At 43.9% G+C, this 21,457-nt stretch overlaps 1 protein-coding gene across 1 annotated transcript in view; it reads left to right on the top strand.

Annotated features, from left to right (window-relative positions):
- cftr (CF transmembrane conductance regulator) overlaps positions 1 to 21,457 on the top strand; it is a 144,865-nt gene that overhangs the window by 44,555 nt on the left and 78,853 nt on the right. Inside the window, exons 10-11 of the mRNA XM_078568011.1 lie at positions 4,033 to 4,215; positions 9,628 to 9,819. Coding sequence (XP_078424137.1) covers positions 4,033 to 4,215; positions 9,628 to 9,819 — 375 coding nt within the window. The remainder of the gene's footprint in view (positions 1 to 4,032; positions 4,216 to 9,627; positions 9,820 to 21,457) is intronic.

Raw genomic sequence — 21,457 nt, 5'->3', positions numbered from 1 at the left:
CCAGTTACTGTTCAGACATATCTATGTCTCTGCAATCATTCCTTAGTCAGTAACATACAACTTGGTGTTGGCAGTGAAACACCCCAAAATCTCTGAATATCAACTTTAAAAAAGCAATAGTTAAGGGCCCTGAAATCTCTGAAAATCAACATTTAAAAAAAAGTTTGCAAGCCTGACCTGAAAGAAAGGCTCCAAAACTGAAGACTTCGGTAAGAGAGTTGAAAATCGCCAAAAGAAGCTCCATAGATGGTGTGGAGGCTGAGAGGCAAAGGAAAAAAAAATCAACTGTTCAGCTTACTAAGGACTACACAATAACATTTGGTGGTCCTTGAAAAATCCCGATCCAGCAACAGGTTCGAGGAACTTAGCCACAATCAAGGAAGATTGAGAAAAGCTTGAAAAAGGCTCAAAATCTTCGAATTAGCAGCGCAGTAAACAGGCAGCACCGGGAAGGGCAGGTCGATACACCCCACAGCCTCGAACCCGAGGTCGGCGCCATTACACATGGTAACCGTGTGGCAGCATTCGAAAATAATTGGCTGCTTAAAAACGATTCCCCCAGTGGGAGGAAACAGTGTACAGGGCTTAATAGTCACTTCCAGTGATAATTTAAAAAGCAAAGTTTAGGGTCAATTACCATTAAGGGTCAGCAAAGGTCGCAGGTATCAGAGAAAGGCTGATCAGTGCAGGAAAACTCCATTACTGCAACAGAGTTTTAAAAAATCCAGGCAGAAGTGCTAAGAGCTGAAAACAGTTATGGATTCCAAATTCACCATGCCAGATCGATTTGGTCGCATGAAAGGACCAGAACAGACATAAAATCGGGCATTATGGAGGAAGAGATTTTTAAGATTCAGAATTTCATCCAGTTTGAACAATAAATCAGAGGCTGAACAAGTCAATACATTATTTTACTCCATTGGAGCAATTGCTGATGACATGGTAGCAAGACAAGGCGGTAATGAAATTTTTCATCAAACAACGTCTTCCATCTTAAAAGGCCTCAAAGGGGTAATGTGCCACATGGATGAACTCCTGGTCCACAAAGCAACTGCCAAAGAACATGAGCTGAGACTTAAAGCTGTCTTGAACCATTTGCAAGAAGTAGGACTGACACATAACGATAACTGTGAATTCTCCAAAACATCCATTTGATTTTTAGGCCACATTGTGAGCAGCAAAGGCATAATGGCAAACCTGCAAAATATAAGGGCCATCAGTGAATTTCCAATCCGTCATCCATTCAAGACATTCAACAATTCCTGGTTATGGTAAACCAGCTGGCAAAATTCTTGTGAACCTGGCACAAGTCAAGGAGACCTTGAGACACCTATTGAAGAAGGCTCAAGTATGGTGTTGGGATGCACACCAGGAGCAAGCATTCTGCCAGATTAAAGGCATGCTGGTCCCACCAGACATCCTGGCTCACCACAACCCATCCCTATCAACCACAATCGATGATACCAACCACTGCTGATGCCTCATCTACAGGGCTAGGGGCAGTACTGTTTCAAAAGCAACTGAATGGGTGCCGTTGACCAGTCTCGGGTGCTATCTGACACAGAAATGAGATAAACGATTATAGGAAAGGAGGCTCTCACAGTCACATGGACTTGTGAGAAATTCTCAGCCTATATCATCGAGCTGAAAGTGAGACCACAAACCATTAGTTTCATTACTGGACAAAAAGGAACTTGCCTGAGGATCCAGAGATTCCGCTTGTTACTAATCCGTTTCACTTATGGGACAGTGTATGTTCAGAGCAAACTATAAACAACAGCGAACACATTGTTCAGGGCCACAGTCGACAATCCAGCAACACAGGGCATTAATCTGGTCAACCAAGTCGCATCCTATTCCCAGTTCGTGGCAACACAATTGCCAGCAAAATTCAAAAAGATACAACAAATACGCCAAGAGCAGATGCAGGATGAGGATCGCATCCACATCTGTCAATACGGCATGCGAGGTTGGCCACAGCAGCAACCCAGTGGAATGGTCATGAAAATATACTTCACACGACGAAAACACTTTGCTGTAATTGATGACCTGCTGGTATACGATGAACGGTTGGTAACTCCCGTCTCACCCTGACCAGAGCTTCTGCAAAGAATCCACCAGGGCCACATGGGCAGTACATATTGCAAAGCCTGAGCCCAGTCTGCTGTGTGGTGGCCGGGAATGTCAAGAGCGATAGAAGAGATGATTTCACAGTGCTAAGTGTGCACACTGCACAAACCAGACCAAAAGGAGCCCTTTATTCCCACTCAGTTCCCTACCAGACTGTGGAAAAATCTGGGAATAGATATATTTATCAATGGGAAATCCTTCCTTATCATTGTCAACTATTTCTCCAGGTGGATCGAGGTGAAGTATTTACACACAATGACCACAGGAGTCGATCATGAGGCCAAAGACAGAAGTCTTCACAACATGTGGCAATCTGGACCAGGTGGTGTCTGACAACTGCCCGCAATTTGCTAATGACTACTTCACCCATTTCGCTGAGTGCCATGGATTCCTACATCTCACCAGTTCCCTAAGGTATCCTCAATCCAATGGTGAAGCAGAAAAGGGTGTCTGCACTATTAAAACTCTCTTGAACAATGAGGATTTTCCAGTGGCACTTTTAACACACAGGTCTACTCCACTGCAATGTGGGGGGAAGGGCAATAAATGCTAGCCTAGCCAGTGACACCCTCATCCTGTAAATGAATTTTAAAAATGTGAATTGGCACCAACTGAACTGCTGATGGGCAGAACGCTTCGAACTCAGATCCCAAGGGCTAGCAGTCCGGAACTATCAGAACGTTTGGGAGCAAGAAGAGTCTAACTGAAAACAACAAGCCTCCACTTACAATAGAAAGTACCATACCAGAAACCTGCCCAAGCTGAAAAAAGGAGACAAGGTTTGGATAAAGGACCTAGGCAGAGAGGGCATCATTGTCCAAAGGGATGACAATCAACAATGATCTTACTTGATACATATCCCAGAAGGCACGACACAAAGGAACAACTTATCTTCATTCCTCAAAGAGAACCTTCCATTATACATTTGGGAGAACCAGATGTTGAAAGTCAAACTGAATGCACCAGATACTCCAAATCTTACTGAAGACCAACCAAGCCACAGCAAAGATGTCCAAAGGGAGACTACTGATCTACCAAGCCTCACAGGGAGAGTCATGAAACCTCCAGACTGATTAAACCTATGCATTCAGAGACCTGGTGGGGTGAAGAGGTAGTATGTAAGCATAAATGTAAAATACATTTGGACCAAGACTTGGGGGAGATGTAGTATTGGGGCTGAAAGGGTTAATGTGTGGGACTGGAGAAACAGTACCACCCACATGATGATGCAAGAGAGAGTCACATGATCAAGATTCTGGCAGGTGATGCCCATGGCTTAGAGTGAGTAGCACCTAGTCTTGTATGTCTGTAAATAGTTATGTTCCTCCAATAGTCAGACAGATCTATGTATCTGCAATGATTCCTAGTCAGTAACAACCAACATACAACAAGGAAGGTGTAGGACTATGAAAGACAGTAGTTAACATTTAAAATTTCACAGCAAACAGCTGGCGCAGACACTATAGATTACATCATATCCTTCTACATTTCTGTGGACATTTGCAATCTTCAGATTTACACCCTGTACAAATAATGTGCATTATGAGGAGGGACATATAACATGATTTACATCCCCACCTTTCCTCTTTAATCCCCACATCAGAAAGACAGAAGATAGCCAGTATGAGAGATGCACCTATTCATACAGGTGTATTAGGGATTAGGAGGAAGGATTCAGAAACTTTATTTGGGCAGAATAAGAGAAGTTTTGTTTTGTACATGATTCATGCTATTTCTGAGCTGGGTCCTGCTGGGATTAGGAGAAAAGGGATCATTCTTCAATGAAGAAATGATAAATGAAGGAATAATTAAGATATTTGTTTTTGCATTGCAACACTTTGAAGAAAAGCTATTAAAGGACCGCAAGCAATACCAAAGACTTTTTTTTTAAAAAACAAACAGGGAATTGGAGAATTGTTTGAAAAGGTAAAACAGAATGACTCCGAGCGTAAGATGGTGAATGGGGACGATGGACTGTTTTTCAGTAACTTCTCTCTGCATGTTACACCTGTCTTGAAAAACATCAGCTTTAAGTTAGAGAAAGGAGAACTGCTGGCAGTGGCTGGATCCACAGGATCTGGAAAGGTAAGAGATTAAATCTTTAATAATGCATTTATATTAGTAATGTGTCACTAGAGGTACCTCTGAAGGTAATGGTAAACTCAAAAAATAAGCAAGGCAGTTTTCATACACTTAAAAGCAGCATACACTATTAAACATGCCAATGTACTGGTTGCATGAAGCAGTGATAGTTGAAAACAGAACTGGACCCAGTGCCTGAAAGGGCTCTGCCAGCTCTTAAGACTACATTTAAAATGAGCCTTGAGTGTTGGAGATTCTCAGTTGATGAGGACAGATTCCATGTGTTTGCAGGTGGGGGGCCCTGCAAAAGTAATGCCACGCCATGGGTGTCATACCCACCACCCATCCACCCTATTGAAATATTACTAAATGGCGGGAAAGGCGTTGGGAGGTCCATCTGCCTGTGGGCCATCCAGTGGCCACTGGGATTTAAACAGTGGGAGCAGAGGCCGACTCCAAGCATCCACCCTGGCAGCTTTCACTGTGTGGGCTGGTGGTGAGTGGGGGGCCTCCTTAATGGGCCCCTGGGCTATCAAAGGCCCCCTGCCAGGTTCTTCCTCCCCCCCACCCCAGCCTGTCTACCCTGGCCCTCCCATCTTTCTCACCCCCTTCACTGGGGATTTCTAGCCTAAGCTCACCAAAATCTACTCCCCACTTGCCTTTAACTTTAGCTCCATGGCTCCTTGCTGTTGGGGACTGGATGCAGTGGCACTACTGGGAGCGGAGAACTGCCAACCATTTGGCCAGTAGCTCTCAGAAGCAGGACTTTCTGCCTAGCTGGGGGCAGAAGTCCCATCTTAAACAGCCCAGTGTTAAATGGCTGTGGGGCAACTCGCCAGAGTGGGAGTGGGCTTGCCGCCCCACCCCCAGCTTTTTTGCTGAGGGATGGGGACCCCAGCACATTTTTAAACCAAGCCCAGTATGTATATGTGACATGTATCATGGGAAATGCCATTTTCACTCTGTTCCCATGGAACTACAATACCCAGTGTATCTCTGTAAGCTTTAACGTATGACAACGCGGTGGAACCTGACTAAGGGACTATAGCTCTAGTTGATAAATTGGATGTATGGTAGAGATATGTGTCTCAAAAGTTTAAATTCAAGTTTTCACACTGCTCTGATGAAACTACAGTACTTAGAAAGACAATCAGGCAAAAAAAGATCAAAAGCAACTGATGCATGTGTATTTGCAAAAATACTGACAACCAATAAGTTTAATTTTTCCTGTGTTTTATAGTTTAAGCCATTAAATAAAATATCCAAACAGGAAGGATGGTTTAGGCTGAGTGTTTTTTGTGTCACTCAGGAGATTAACATTTGCACATGAGCTTCAGGCATTGGAACTGGAGTCAGCCAATCAGCCACATTCAATTCAGGGTAAGAGTCATTGGAAATCCAACAGTGGAATACCATGTCTCTGCAGCACTACATCAATGAAAACTTCAACAAGAATTGCATTCTAATGTAAACATAAGGGAATGAAAATACCTTTTATATTCAGGAAACTAAGTGAGAAAAAGGTAAAAAGTTTTATTGAGGAAGCAAGGAAGAACTAAAATAAAAATGTCATGCAAATATTGCAAATTCAAAGTTGGAAATAAATGTAAAAGATGGTGACTACTAGGAATAAGGGTTTAGTGAGAGAAAGGCTGTTACATGTAACTTAAGCAAGTTTCGTATAACAGAAAATTAAAAAGTATCACAAAATATCTCTGAAGCTTGTTTCAGTGAGATGCATAGGTCTAGAAATTGGTCTGTGCCATTTTTTGGGCATGGGATTCATGACACGTGACCTGCCTTGCCTTGCCTTGCCGTGGAGGTAAGTAGCATGGAAATTTGGTGCTGCCTCTTTCTTTATGTGATCGCAGCCTTGGTCCGAGCACACCCCATGCTGTCAACTGCCTGAGCGCTCAACAGGAAACCATGTAGTACATACTGATAGCATGTGTTGCAGCCAGCCTGCTCTTCTTAAAGGCAGTCGGACCTCTTAAAGGAAAGTTGCAGTGAACCACAGGAGGCTGTTGCTGAAGTTACTGCTGCAATTCTGAAAAAGGAAAATGGAGCCCCAGGGGAGAGAGGGGGATCCCAGGTTAATGAATGTGACACAGAAGGCAGCGAGGTGGACAGGAAGAGAGGTGCCATGGTTCCGTGGGGCCCAGAAGACCCACAAGGATCACACTCAGAAGGGACTGGGAGCAGGTGGCTAGGGAGATCAATTCCCAGAGTCCGAACCCAAGGACTTGGCAGCAGTGCCACAAGAGGTCTAATGACCTTATATGGTGGTTAAGGTCAGGGAATGCATCTTCACATGACATCTTCACATGACACCACCAACCTCTCAAATTGCTCGCGGCACCACACACCCATAATTCAGCCAGCAGACACTCCCTGACCCTCAGGATTCCTAACATCCAGATACTCCCCCTTGTTCTCACACACATGCCAGTGGTGCCAGACTCTCCCCATCTCCCAGTGCTTCCACATATTTCCAGCTATTCAGTTTTGGCAGGCATGTCATCCAAAAATAATGTAACACAATCATTGACATTCTGTTCTCTCACTTGCAAGACAAGGTGGCACCCAATAGAAGGGAGCTGAGCAGAAGCTGGTAGGTACAAGGACACATCTCATGAGCCCTAAGGAGGGAATCTCCACATCATGAGGGGGGCCCGCAACAGAACCTAAAGCATCTGACATCACTGAGAGAGTTGTGAGGTTATTCACTTTGGTAGTAAGAACTGAAAAGCAGAATGTTTTAAAAAGGCACGAAAGTTGCAAATGCTGATGTTCAGAGGGACTTGGGTGCACTCGTATAAAGAACACAGAAATTTAGCATGTAGGTGCAGCAAGCAGTTTTGGAAAGGCAAATGGCATGTTGGCCTTTATTACAAGGGGTTTGGAGTACAAGAATAAGGAAGTTGTGCTACAATTGTACAGGGCTTTGGTGAGACCACACTTGGAATACTGACTGCAATTTTGGTCTCCATATTGGAAAAATATACTTGCGTTGGAGGCAGTACAGCAAATGTACACTAGGTGGGTTTTTGGTGTGAGAGGGTTGCCCTCTGATGAAAGGCTGAGTAAATTGGGCCTATACTCTATTGAGCTTATCAGAATGTGAAGCAAACTCATTACTGCGTTGGAGGCAGTACAGCAAATGTTCACTAGGTGGGTTTTTGGTGTGAGAGGGTTGCTCTCTGATGAAAGGCTGAGTAAATTGGGCCTATACTCTATTGAGCTTATCAGAATGAGAAGCGATCTCATTAAAACAAACAAGATTCTGACAGGAATAAATACAGAAAATGCTGGTAAAACTCAGCAAGTTTGGCAGCATCTGTGGAGAGAGAGACAGAGTTAATGTTTTGAGTCTGTATGACTTCTTCAGAGCTCTGAGATCTGTTTCTCTCTCCACAGATGCTGCCAGACCCGGTGAGTTTTTTCAGCATTTTCTGTTTTTATTTCAGATTTCCAGCATCTGCAGTATTTTGCTTTTAAGGTTCTGACAGGACTTGACAGCATGAGCGCTGAGAGGTTGCTTTCCCTTGCTGGGGAATCTAGAACATTGGGGCAGCCTCAGGATTAAGGACTGATCATTTAGGACTGAGATGAAGAGAAGTTTCTCTAGTGAGAGAGTTGTGAACCTTAGGAATTGCCCATGCCTGGCTGTTATGAGTGCTCCAGTGCTCTGAAATAGGCAGATTTTTTGTGTCTCGTGCAATCAAAGGATATGAGAAGCGGGTGGGAAAATGGAGTTGAGGCAGAAGATCAGCAATGATCATATTGAATGGCAGAGCAGGCTCAATGGACTTTATGATCATCTCCTACTCCTGTTTCTTATTTTCTTATCAGAGCATTGAGGATGATGGTATGTTTGTGACTTATGCCCCTTCTCAACTTCCAGCTCACCCTTACCCTGCTATCTGACACAACAAACAGTCTGGTGATGGTGTAACCATGGACCTCTTGCTTTCTACCCCACCACCCCCGACCCCACACACCCCACCCCTCCCCTCACATCAACCTTTCCCTTTCTGCTTTCCTACTTTCAGACGCCAACAAACTGCTGCCTGCCCAGCCACAGCAGCTCCCAGGAGGAGGAAAGAGAGCAACAGCATAGCACTACTGAAGAGGTCGCGTCACTGGACCTGACACTTGCAGCCATCAGCTCAGATACTGGCACAGCACTTACCTTAGAGGCTCGTATAGAGGCAAAATCAGCATGTGGTGAGCCACTGGGCACAACTGGGCTGCAGTCTGACTGGGGGAAAGGATAATTTGTGTGCCAGTTCACCGGAGGGCAAGGTTGCAAATGAGTTCTGCTACTGAGGACTCAGATGAGGACCTCGATGGGGGAGCATACATGAGAAAGTTGTTGAGGATTCACACTGAGATGCTGGGAGCATTGGTTGGCTTCCCAGGCAGCCTTCCGTCACTGTCAAAGAACGTGGAGGAGTCCTGCTCCAACTTGGCAGAGGGCTTCGCCCAGACTCTTGGCACACTCGACTCTACCTGACTGTCGTGTTGCAGACCCAGAGGCACTGCAACTGCAGCCCCCATACTTGTTGTAGTCTTTGTGTGGACAGCTCTTCAAAGCCTCTGCCCTCCCTGGGAGGATGCAGCAACATGCCCTGCCAAATCCTGGAATTCACCACACCTCCAACGACACTACAGTACTCCCAGAGGTTTTGCAATGACAGGAGTGATTCCAGATTTCCTTACCTGCAAATTGGATGCTTGGTCCTTCCAATAATGCTCATTCTAGCCCCCTCTTGCACCTGAAAGTATGCTCTTTGGTGACTGACAAGTGAATACATTGAATGGACATGCACGGCCCAAGTTCACAAATAGAGCATCAAATCAGCTGATACAACTGAGTGACGTCACAAAAGCACCAATTCGAAGGTTTCTGGTGCATGTGGGAATGCCGTGTGGGCGCCCTTTCTAGCATGAGGGTGGCACGTGGGCTGCTATGGAAGCAGTTGAGGTGCAGTACTCTTCACTTGGAGGCCCTCCACCATCCACAAAGCTACAGATTTTGCACCCATAAAGTTTTTAACTTGTCTCAGTCATGCAATATCTTTAGGAAACTTGTGATATGTTGAGTGAATAGTAAGTGTTTTGGGTTTATTGGGTTTGCAATAGATGCTAGAATTGCACTCCAGGCTACCATTGAGCAATATCCAGAGCTTTCTACTACTCTTCTCCCAATATGTGATGATTTTCTATTGCACTGATGTCCTGTTGGTTCCGATTGTTGTAAGGCAGAGAGGAAAAAGCCCAAGTAAGTCGCTTTGGAGTTAGACTGCAGGTTCAAACAGCAGCTAAATTGAGAAATTACTTATTTTAACTCAAGCAATGGGGTTTTGTGCAATAATGCATTAACAGTTCTTATTTCTATCATGTCTTATTTAGAGCTCGCTTTTGATGATGATAATGGGAGAGTTGGAGCCATCAGAGGGTAAAATTAAACACAGTGGCAGAATCTCCTTCTCACCCCAGGTGCCTTGGATCATGCCTGGAACTATTAAGGAAAACATCATATTTGGACTTTCATATGATGAGTACAGATATACCAGTGTTATCAATGCATGCCAGCTTGAAGAGGTAAGCTTGTCCTTTAGCATTCATTAAAACAATGCATTGGAGTACAGACTGATATTTCATAATATTTTATTTATAATATATAGTGGCAAAAATGTTTTTACATAAAATGTTTTGCTGAGAAAAGAAACATGTGATCAAAACTTTTTGTCTTACACTCATACCACTGTAAAGGGAACAGGAATTTATATTACATGAGAAGAGAGTGCTAATTGGTTGGCAAGTGGACTCAGATTGGTAGAGGTATTGCCGTGGAGAATGCACCAATGAACAGTTAACTGCCAAGCTTTTGTTTAAATTCAAAACAGGCAAGTTGACTCTGATTGGTCAAGGCATTGCCATTGGGAATGAACCAGGGAATGGCTTTCCCATGAGCTTTTGTTTCATTGGAAGAGGTGCAATTCATGGGCATGCTCCTTCTGGCTGCAAAGGACAGGACCTTGTGTGTGAATATATGTAGCTTCTAGCATGTGTAAGTGAGCCACATGGTCAGCCTGACTGATAATCTTAAATTGGGATTGTCAGTGTTTTTTTTTAGCACAATCAAGATTGTTTAGCAAGTGCTGTCCAACCGCGGTATCACATCTAATGTTGGGCACTACGCTTTGAGTTTTCAAGCACTGGCTGGCTGGGTACACTGAGTACTTTGCCTGTTGCGAATAGCCGAAGAGACATGCTGTTTGATACAATCCACCAGTTGTTGGGACGTACGACCTACATACCTGGCATCACACCAGCACTGAAATTCATATTCCACATTACTCATTTGTGTGATAGGCTGAACATCTTTCTGGCTTGACAGCAACATTCTGTTAGCGGTGAATACCACTCGTGTTGCTACTGCATAGTAACAGCGTGAAACAGCTAGCTTCACCAGTTACTCAAATCTTTGAGGCACCTCACCTTTCCAGGGTAATCTGAGGTGGACTGAGCACTTTTCAGGTTGATGAGATAATAATGTGACCAATTGTTCATTCTTTTCTATGAATATCACCAAGCAGCGAGAAAATGACTCTCAAACCATTCCTCATACCAAAATTGACCAAAAACAGGATAAAACCCCTAAAATGAATTATAACACATTTCAGAGAGGAATACAAATCTATTCTGATTGAATAGTTCAGTTGACAGTTAATAGCTGCACAACCTTGACTCCAGTGAATTATGACATTTCCAGAATGCTTCCATTGGTTTCCCTGCCCCGTTGTCACCTCTGGGTACAAATTAATCTCCATAATGTCAGTTAAATAAGTAAGTTCATTGGTTTGGTTTGATCTTTGGTTTTCTTTCTGTAGCTTTTATAATAATAACATTTGTAGTTAAACAGTAGAAAGTCAGCTTCAAGCAGTTTTTTATATCACTGGTTTTATTGTCATTAACTCTTTGAGCGCTCTGTTTCTTTTATATAGGTAATTTTCATGTCTGTTACAAGGTATCTATTCTGTAAGATTTCCGTGTCAATGTTGCAAACAGAGGGTAAACATTAGCTGGAATTTTACACCCCCCCGCCCCCCCTGCCTTGCCCCCGCACTCCCTGCTCTGCCACCCGACAGGAGCAGGCTGCTAAGTGGGTGTGACGTAAAATTGGTTAACATGGCAGGAGGTACCTATGCACTTCTCCTGGAATTTTACCAGTAATGGGGTAGGTGTTGGGTGACCCATTCAGCCTTATATAACTGGGGCCCTTAAGTGGCTAATTCTTCCACCATTAAAAGTATTTTACTAGCGGTGGGGGGGCCCACACCAGGTGGCAAGTCCATCAGGTAACCTTGGCAGCCCGGCTGCGGACTTGGGGACTTTCCTCCTGTTTGGGCTTCTTGTGCTGAACAGATGATCACCCAATTACAGCCTTCCATTCTATCCCCTCCCCTCCCCCCCACCTTCGCCAGGACCTGCCTGACTGGCCCCGGTGAGACTGCGATACCTGCCTTCGTGGCTGGCCTCCAGCGACTCTTCTCGTGGAGGACTGGCTGCAGTCCCAGCTGTGGCCACCCCTCCAGTGGGGCTGCTGGGACAGGGGAGCTGCCAACCATCTGATTAGCTAGCGGCTCTTGGAGGTGGGACTTCTTTCAAGATGGGGCAGAAGCCATGACCTGAGCCAACTAACAGGCCTACGGCCTTTAAATCAGATCAGGGCTTCCTGAGCATATAGAGACGGGCTCACCTCTAACTTTTCAGCCAGGGGGCTACTGCCTCCGCAAAATATTTTGGCCAGAAAATAATTCTTAAAAAGTTAACAAGGCTCTTCTTATAGTATAAATGTTTTTTGTCTATTCACCTCCCACCCTTCTACAGGTCCATGAGCCAATGGGAGGGGAAGGGGCATAGATTGCTTCAGCACTACTAATGTGCATTTTCCACAATAGCACGAAGATTCAAACGAGATAGCAGTAAAGATGGAATGATTAAGGAATTAATGACACCATGCTTTGGTTCTCAAAGCCTGAAAACTGCAGAGAAAGGAAAGACTAAGTGATAGGAATATGTCCACCATTTTAAAGCTCAGGAGAGATGAGTTAGTTAGAGGACTGGATTTGTAGGATGGCGTATCTAAAGCTTAGAAGGAGCTATGACCACAGCATGGAATTGTAGAATCGTAGATTGATACAGCACAAATGGAGATCATTCAGCCTTTTGAACCTGTGTTGGCACTTTGTAGGGCCATCCAATTAGTAATATTGTCAATAAAAGAAAGATTGCAATGGAGAGAAAAGATAACTCTTTTCTTGGATCCTGTCCCAAACCTTCCCAAATATGACAACAGGATCCAAATCTTGGCAGACTTTAGCTGAAAAGGAATTGAGGGGGAAAAGAAATGTTTGGTAAAGAGAGGAAACCAGGGGTAGAATTTTGAGGTCAGCGGGCAGGTGCGATCGGCAGCTCTGGGATCGGCCGGGGAATGGGCCACCCACTGCGATCGGCCCCCAACCACGATTTCACACTGGCTGGCTCAGCGCTGCCAGGGTGGGGGTGGGAGGTGGGCGGGTGCTGACGTCAGCGCGGGCATGGACGAACTCTAAGAGAAAGCTTCCTGAAGGCAGAGAGCTGCCCCAGGGAGCTGAAAACCTGAAAAGCATTAAATAAAGCTTTGAAAATCAGGAATAAAATGTGCAAGCATCATAATCAGTCACCTGAACTTGTACATGATAAAAATGATGTCCGTAGATTTTTATTTTTATTTTATTTCTTCACAGAAACCTCATCCCGCTCTTGGATGAGGTTTCAAGAAAAATGTAAAGGCCGCCTGGCCGATTGGCCTGTCTGGCCAATTCACCCGTCTGCCAACTGTAAGGTTGGATGGGCAATGTAAAATTAAAGACAATCGCGCCATTTATGACCTTAATAGTCGGTGGGCGCTCTTCCGACTTTTGCGCGCGCCCACCAACCGAAATATCGCTTGAGCGCGGGATGATGTCAGGACGCTCACCCGACATCTTCTCGTGTGATTTCCCGTCCACTCGGGTTGGGCATGTGCCCGCCTGCTGAGCTAAAGATTCTGCCCCAGGTTTCAATTTTCGTGGTACTAGGCAAATATGGGTAGTAAATAAGGCTTTGGACAGCATCACCCATGTCCTAAGAACAAATAAAGAAAGACACATTCCCCATATTCAAGTCCTTAACCACCCCAACCACAATCCTCTCCCACCTGTCACAGGAAGGGTTAATATCAAATACCTCAAAGGCAAACAAAATGCTTCCTTTATCTAATCCCCACTTACTCATTTTCCACTCGCAATAAAAAAACTCAACCACACAATAATTTCCCAACCTCTCTAGCAATTCTGTTCTACACAGGGTGTGAAAATTAACCATAATCATATATAAAACCATAAAAGTAGGAAAATCACTTCTAGGTGATAAGATTGTCCAAGGTCAATTACTCTGCAGAAAACATGGAACTTCCTGTAGCAAACGGCATGTAAGATATTGGGCAGAATTTTGCTCTTGTTGGGTGGGCTCAGTAGGGGTGGTGGGGTCTGATTGGGGTCTGAAACGTGCACTGCAGTGCTGCCTGTGGGGGGGGGGAGGAGGAACGAGCGTGCAACTTTGCGCATGCGCGCGGGTGCCTGCAGGAAATGCTCCCTGAGGCACAGAGCTGCCTCAGGGAGTGAAGATTTTGAACAATGAAAATAATGAGTTTAAAATGTTTATAGCATGTCCCCTCATGTGACTCATGACCAGGGACATGTTAGAAATTCGCATCAAAATTTTAATTTTTTAAAAATTACTGAACAAAACCTCATCCCGCCCGTGGATTAGGTTTGGCAAAAAATCCAAAGGCCGCTTGGGCTTCTCGCCTGCCCGTCAGGTTGGACGGCCAGCGAAAAATTTAATTCAATTGGTACTTTAATGGCCTTAATAGGCCTGTTAATTGTTGGTGGGCGCGCTGCTGACCCCCAAGCACGCCTGCCAACCAAAATCTTGCGCAAGTGCGCGATGACATCGGTACACTCGCCTGACGTCATTGCGCGTCATTTTACGCTCGGTCGGGTCGGGCGCGCGTCCACCTGACGAGCGGAAAATTCTGCCCATTGAATGTAGGGGAACTGATGTGAGTGCAAAACAATCGCATTTGTTTTGTGCTTCATTCTGTTCTTACCAGATGCAATGGGGTAGAAATCTGTCCTGGGCAATGGTACAATATGGGCATTATTAAATCAGCCACCTGCAATATGCCTCACCCAATATTCAGTCAGGTTCCATTGTTTGAAGAGGGAGGAGAGACTGAAATGTGTCACAGGGTTCTTGAACCTCCAGGATCTACTTGAACTCACCTGCATTTAAAGATTAATCTCCTTGAAAACTGCTGCGAGTTCATAGAGGCATTAAAATTGTGTTCTATTTTCCATTTTCTTTGATCACTTTTATTTATTAGTCATAATAATGTGAAAGATGGGGGAAAAGGCTGTATCACCGACAGCTAAGACTCATCCAATTGGATAATTTGGGTAAGGGCAGAATTTTGCCTTTGATGGGCAGGCGGGCCCCACCGGCTCAGCGGCGGGCGGGCAGCCGATCGCCGCCGCCAAAACGGGCCCCGCCGCCATTTTGAGTGGGCCAATTAAGGCCCGCCCGGCAGGCCACCTGATGGGAAGCACTTCCTGTGCGGGGGTGGTGGGGAGGGATTCCCCAACTGTCAAAGTGCACTCTTTCGTGCATGAGCGTGAAAGAGCGCACAACTCCCTGAGACTAAGTGCTCTCTCAGGGAGATCACTGAAAGTGTTATATACTTAAAAAATAGAAAAATAAAAAAAATATTAACATGTCCTCCTCATGTGACAATGTCACATGAGATGGGACATGTTAATAAATATCACATAAAGTTTATTAAAGTTTTTTAAAACAGACATGAAACCTCATCCCGCCAGTGGATGAGGTTTCATTTTTTATCAGAAGCCCGCCGGGGCTCCTGGCCTGCCCGCCAGCCTTAAGGTTGGATGGCCAGGGCCTTTAATTGGCTTAATTGTCCTGTTAGTGGCCTCAATTGGCCATTGACAGGTCGGCGGGTGGACAGCTGATTTCGCTGTCCGCCCGCCTTCCTGAATATTTAAATGGACCGGGATGACATTGTGGGTTCCCTCGTCATTTTCGCGTCGGCGAGCGGGCCCCACCCCCAACTTACCGCCGGAAAAATTCTGGCTGAAGAGTCAGTTTGTTTCCTATTTGGTGTGCAAAGCTGATCACACGTGTGGATGCGTCAGGCAACCAGTTGTGGAATTGTAGGAGTGAGGTAGTTGGAAGCCAGAGGAAATGACAACCCTAGTGCATCACCACTATACAGCATGTTGTTGAGTTTTTGCATTATTTATTCCAGTGTTCCTATGTTGATATACTTTTGCATGAAGAAAGTGGCCTAGAATTTGGTCTGCAGGGAGCTTTGTGCAGGAAGGCTGTTGTGAGATTGGTAAACCCGGAAAAATGTCCAGCAGGATTCATCTGCAGGCCTCTCTTAAGTGAGGTACCCACCTACAGGTAGCCTGAGTGACAGGCTGGAGATCTCTCAGACAGGGAGCCTCCTTCAGAAGGCCAAAGCATGTGAGGGCAGGTAGGTGTATTTGGAGAGTGATAGAGATCATGGGTCAGGATGCGGCCCTGGACCATTCGGATGATGGAGAGGATGGGGTCCAATGGTGAGCTATGATGTCTGGATTGTTGGGAGCCCCCGATTGTGGAGAACAGATTGTATTCTGGTCTAGGACTGTCCAATTGCAGGGGGATGGTCTGATGATGGTCACAAGACCTGATAGTTGTATGGAGCAGGTGGTGTTCGCAGCGGGGGGATCCGATTCTGCTGGTGGGTGGGGAGCACACTGATCGCAGTAGGTGTGTGGATTTTACTGGTAGCTTGATGGGCCTGGAGGAAACACTCCTGCTCCTTCTGACCCCCAAGTAGTGCTGTAAAGGCACTTAGCTCATGAATTCAGCCCTTGTCGTCTCATTTAAGCTGCTGAGTATCCTGAGGTTTGTGAAAGCTGGCTGCTTGTGGTTAAAATTGAAAAAGCTAGGCAGCCGTATTATCATATTTAAATGATCAATCTGCTTCTTCTCTTGTTCTGCCTCCATTAAAAATGAAAATGGACAGCTTTCAGACAGGTTTGGTTCCAGTTCCAGACTTTTTACATCTTAACCTTTGACATGGCCCCAGCCAAGGGACTTAAGGTTCAGCCCAGTCTTCCTTTAAAATGCATTTATAACGATCTTGCTGTTTACTGTTTTCCACAATACTGTACATTTTTCCATGGCAATCATAAAGTACGAACAATTAAAGCAGTGAGAAACAGGCTCGTGGCGAATTAGTAGCCTGTTATTCACTGCTCCAGCTTTTATTTTCTATTGACTTGAAAAATATTGCCACGATTTTTAATTTCAAACTAAGTAAGAGTAACAATGAGACTAGGAAATGAGTCTCCAAAGAGCCTAGACTATTATTCTATGACCTTCAGTGGAAAGAAGATCAGACTTGGTAAACAAAATGGCTGCAGGTTCACTATGAGCCTGTTTCATGTTGCTGCTGTAGACAAATTTCACCCCCAGGGATTTCTCTGATGATTCCTGGCCAAGACCTGTGTGCCATGTGAATGAGAAGAATGCCTGGCTATTTATTTGATTGAAATTGGTGCAAGAAAGACGATTCATGTTGCATTGTTTCTGAGACTGTCACGCATCATGGATAGTTTTATGTCTTGGGTAAATGAGTTTGTTGGCCAGCCAAACTCTAGCCTTCCTATGTTCTCCTCAATTGCTGCTTGCAATCAATAATGGGGAGAGACTGATGTAAGAATAAGCAGTGATGGTTTTTTGAGACATAGGGCAGAGCACCAGATCATACATGCTCACTCAGAAACCTCCAGAACTAAACTTCCAGTTCCCAGTTGCCCACATTGTACAGTGATTTGTCAGTGTTGTCACATGATCAGTACACTTGCATTCTCTTAAAGGGACAGGGTACCTCACTTTACCACTGATAGCTTATACCAAACCTTCCCACCACTCATCACTTTAGATTCTGTAGAATATAAAAAATAAGTTGAACAGGTTAATTCAAAGATAGAAGAACTTAACCCCCATCAAATTGCTATTGGTGATATTAGTGAATGAACGGTTTGCATATCCACGGAACATTCCTCTGTCCACACTTGTAATAAAGATTTTAGCCTCTTTATTTTAAAAGTGTTAATGCCTCAAGCAAGGTAATATATTGTCAAGTGCCACACAAACTCATTAAGTGTTTGCTAATATTGTCAATAGTGTTTATTTGAGAATATTATGCCCATTAAATAAAAGACTAACAGGATTGGAAATTGTTTTGCCTAAAACAACTAATTAGTGTTGAGCTATCAGACAGTCAAATACATGCCTCCCTAGATAATATAAAATTTCCCTTCAACCAATCAGCTCTCAACTATTCACTCATATGGTTTAATATTCTGGGATAATTTTTGCCATTAAGCAAAATGATATGATGCACAGGTGAAAATATTAACAATGATACACATTTACAAATTAAAAATTAACTCATATCATCTGCTGGCGATGAAACAGAACATGGTAAGCCTATCCCAATGAAGGCAAAACAAAGGAGAACACTTACAATGGGCAGAGTGGCTCACCAAAGGTCATGTTAACCTGCAAACATTTATTTGAATGATAAGCTTATTTAAGTTAAATCAGGCATCTTCAACACCAAAAAAGGACTATACTTAACAATTTAAAAATCAAACACTGGCTCGCTATCTTTTTAAATCTAATTACTAATAATTGTTGCCACAAATGTATTTAACCATTCCAAATGGCTAAAATAATTAAAGCACAGTTATATTGATGAAAGCATGATTCCATTGAAGCCAAATATCAAAAATGCCTTTAAATTTTATTGCCATGTACTTAGTGTTCCTGGTGATACTTGATTTCAGGGAAATAAACCATAAAGCAGGGAAAAGGTGAAGGAAAGAAACAGGAAGAAGCCTGCGTAAATATAAACAATAATAACTGAGTTGCCTATAATAGGATTGAACAAACTGGAAAACCCTTTCTTCACAAATATTGCATAGTGATGCACCTCCATGCCACTTCTTTACATTAATAGTCTCTTCCATTTATCACCTAACTCTTATCCAATCTTGTTTACAATTACCTCTGCATGCAACAATGGTGTTCACATTGCATTCACTCAGTGCTCTTTGTCTTCGCTTTCAGTCTTCTCACTTTTTATGTCTTCAGTCTATGAGTTCACTATTCGAGTAAACTCGAATTGCATGCCTTCGTATACACTTATTAGTTGATGTTCGCTATCAATGACAGAGAGAGACCAACATAAGAACAAGCTGTGATTGTTTATTGCAACAGTGCGCTAAATCCTTGCATGCTCCCCAAACCACCTCCAGCTCTAGACTTACAGTCAACCAGTAGTCCGTGCTGTACATTGACTGTCACATGGTTAGTCCACTTGCATTCTCTTAAAAATACATGGTACTCCACTTTACCACATCACTGCAATGGCTGAATAGCTGCATATTGTTCTTCTCCATGCCCTTCGGTGGGGCAATGGAAATTTTAGTTTTTAGAATTCAAAGAGAAAGTTTAATCATCTACCTTACAAGTCTAACCAACAGCCAGCATCACCTGACCATTAATGGCTTCATTAGTCATTATTTATATCAACATTTTTAGTCTCACTATTGTCTCTGACCTTGAGTGGGACTCCTATATCTAGTCCATTGCTTAAGCTGCTCCCAACATGCTTAGGTTTCCTATTTTAAACACTTCTTCTCCCCTAAACAAGCCCATCCAAAATGTAATTACTGTTCCTTTATTTGAGAAGACGTTTGCAGCTCCTCATTCTCACTGCTTTCAGGATATAGCCAGCAACTAGTTTGCTCTTTGTTAGCTGATTCCTCTCTTAGCTTCTTTTTTGAGTGTACTTTGGTTATACTCTATCAATACCATTATGATCAGTGATCCTCTATTTCTATATTTCTATTTTGTTCCTTCTAGTGAACACTATCCTACATGCTCTGTCTTCCTCTGCACCCCACTGCGTTCAAGTCAGGGCTCGCTCCACATACTCCTTCTTTAACACATTCTTTCCAGCATCTCAAAATTTTGGAATGATCTGAGTTTTGCATTATTCCTACAATCCTTAGGTTTTTAAAACCAAAGTTTCCCATCACCAAAATACAGGCTGCCAATTTCCCTAATCTTTGCTTGTAACCTTTCAGCCTAGGTGGTGTTGTGCACAGTGGACCTTGGTCTTTCAGCTTAGTTTCTCCAAAAAAAAGACAATATATTTTTTCCCATATTATGCAATATAGAAACGGTTTTGATGTGATTAGATTTATTGCGAAAAGGGCCTGGATTGTAACTTTTTAAAATCCTTGAGAACTTTGGACCAAATAGGTAGTCACTCCATGTGACTTCCTTTTACAGTTTGAATTGCGTCCATGAGGCTGAGTCAAACATGTTGGCACACAATAAGAAAATCTTGGTGATGTCACAATATTGCACTCCAGACACCGTTCCCTGGATGCACATGACCGATATCAAAGTGAGAGTCTGAAATTTCTCTATATCCATGTTTGTACAGCAGTATCTCCAGTCATTCAGCTTTAAATGATCTCAGGTCCAGCCTTTGGGAAATGTAGTATTACCATTTTTCTTCTCGGAATTTATGATTTAGTTCATTAACAAACGAATCATTTAAGTTGATCATTTGTGCTTTGCTCTGAATCACAAGCAGTTCATTTTTTAAATTACTCTGACATGCAATATTCTTTTATGGTTGATGGTTTAATAATTGACAATGAAGAACAATGAGGCCTCAGAAAACTCTAACCATTGTGGCAAAATAATTCACAAGGAGCTGGGTTCATCAAGCAATAAGGCCGCTGTATCAATTAAGCCTTCATGTTTTCACACCATCTCCTCTATTTTGTGCTAGCCTGCATCATATGGGAAAAATTTTCCCCCCGTTGGTGGGGGGGGTGGTTGTGTGGGGGCGGACGTGAGCCCAGTTGGCACCCCTGATCGGATGCACGCCACCATTTTACATGGGCGGGCCAATTATGGCCCACCCAGTGTGACGCGCGTGCGGAAGCGCTGTGCGCTCCCTGTGCGGGCAGGGGGGGTGGGGGGGGGGTGGATTCCCTGAGTCGGGGCCTGCGGTCTTGCGTGCATGCGCGCAAAAGAGTGTAGAAATCTCCCTGAGGTATGGAGGTGCCTCAGGGAGATCAGTTTAAGTTCTGGAATATTTAATAAAGGTGAAAAAAAATTTTAAGAACATGTCCCCTCATGTGAAACTGTCACATGAGCTGGGACATGCCCATTAACTTTTTCAAAAAATTTTATTTAAATAATAAACCCTTCATGAAGCCTCATCCCGCCCGTGGATGAGGTTTCATGAAAAATGTGAAGGCTGCCTGGGCTCTTCGCCTGCCCGACAACCTTGAGGTTGGGCGGGCAGCATTCTTAACAACTTTAATTACTTTGTTAATGGCCTTAATAGGCCTTTGACAGTTCGGCGGGTGCACAATCTAAATGATGCGCGGTGATGTCGGGACGCCCGCCCAACCTCACTGCATCATTTTATGCGTCAGCGAGCGGACCCAGCCCGCGCTCGCCAACAGGAAAATTCTTCCCATAAAAAAATACAGTAATTCCTTGGCTGCTTAAAATGATTTTATCACTGAAAAGCAAGGACAGGCTGTTACTGAGCAAGTTATAAGAATCCCAATTTAAATGAATAAGTATTTAACACTGAATACAGAGCACACTTCCAAACGTGACCTAATGTGGAAATAAATCATAGCAAGTTAACATCAATAAAGCAATTTAGAATGCAATCTATTATAGGCTGTAAACAGAAAGGCTAGCCAAGAAAGAAAAGCATTATTATACAATATATATCGCCGTTCCTTCACTGTTGCTGGGTCAAATCGTGGAACTCCCTTCCTAACAGCACCATGGGTGTACCTACACCACATGGACTGCAGCGGTTCAAGAAAGCAGCTCACCACCACCTTCTCAAGGGCAACTAGGGATGGACAATAAATGCTGGCCCAGCCAGCGACACCCACATCCCGTGAATGAATGAAAAAAAATTTTTGCAAGTGGACACTTTTTGATCAATTAATTGTCATTTCTT

The sequence above is a fragment of the Cetorhinus maximus genome, chromosome 22 (assembly GCF_964194155.1).
Source record: "Cetorhinus maximus chromosome 22, sCetMax3.hap1.1, whole genome shotgun sequence".
NCBI classification, from domain to species: Eukaryota; Metazoa; Chordata; class Chondrichthyes; order Lamniformes; family Cetorhinidae; genus Cetorhinus; species Cetorhinus maximus.
Note: the sequence above shows the minus strand (reverse complement) of the source record. Positions and strands in the feature narration are given on the sequence as shown.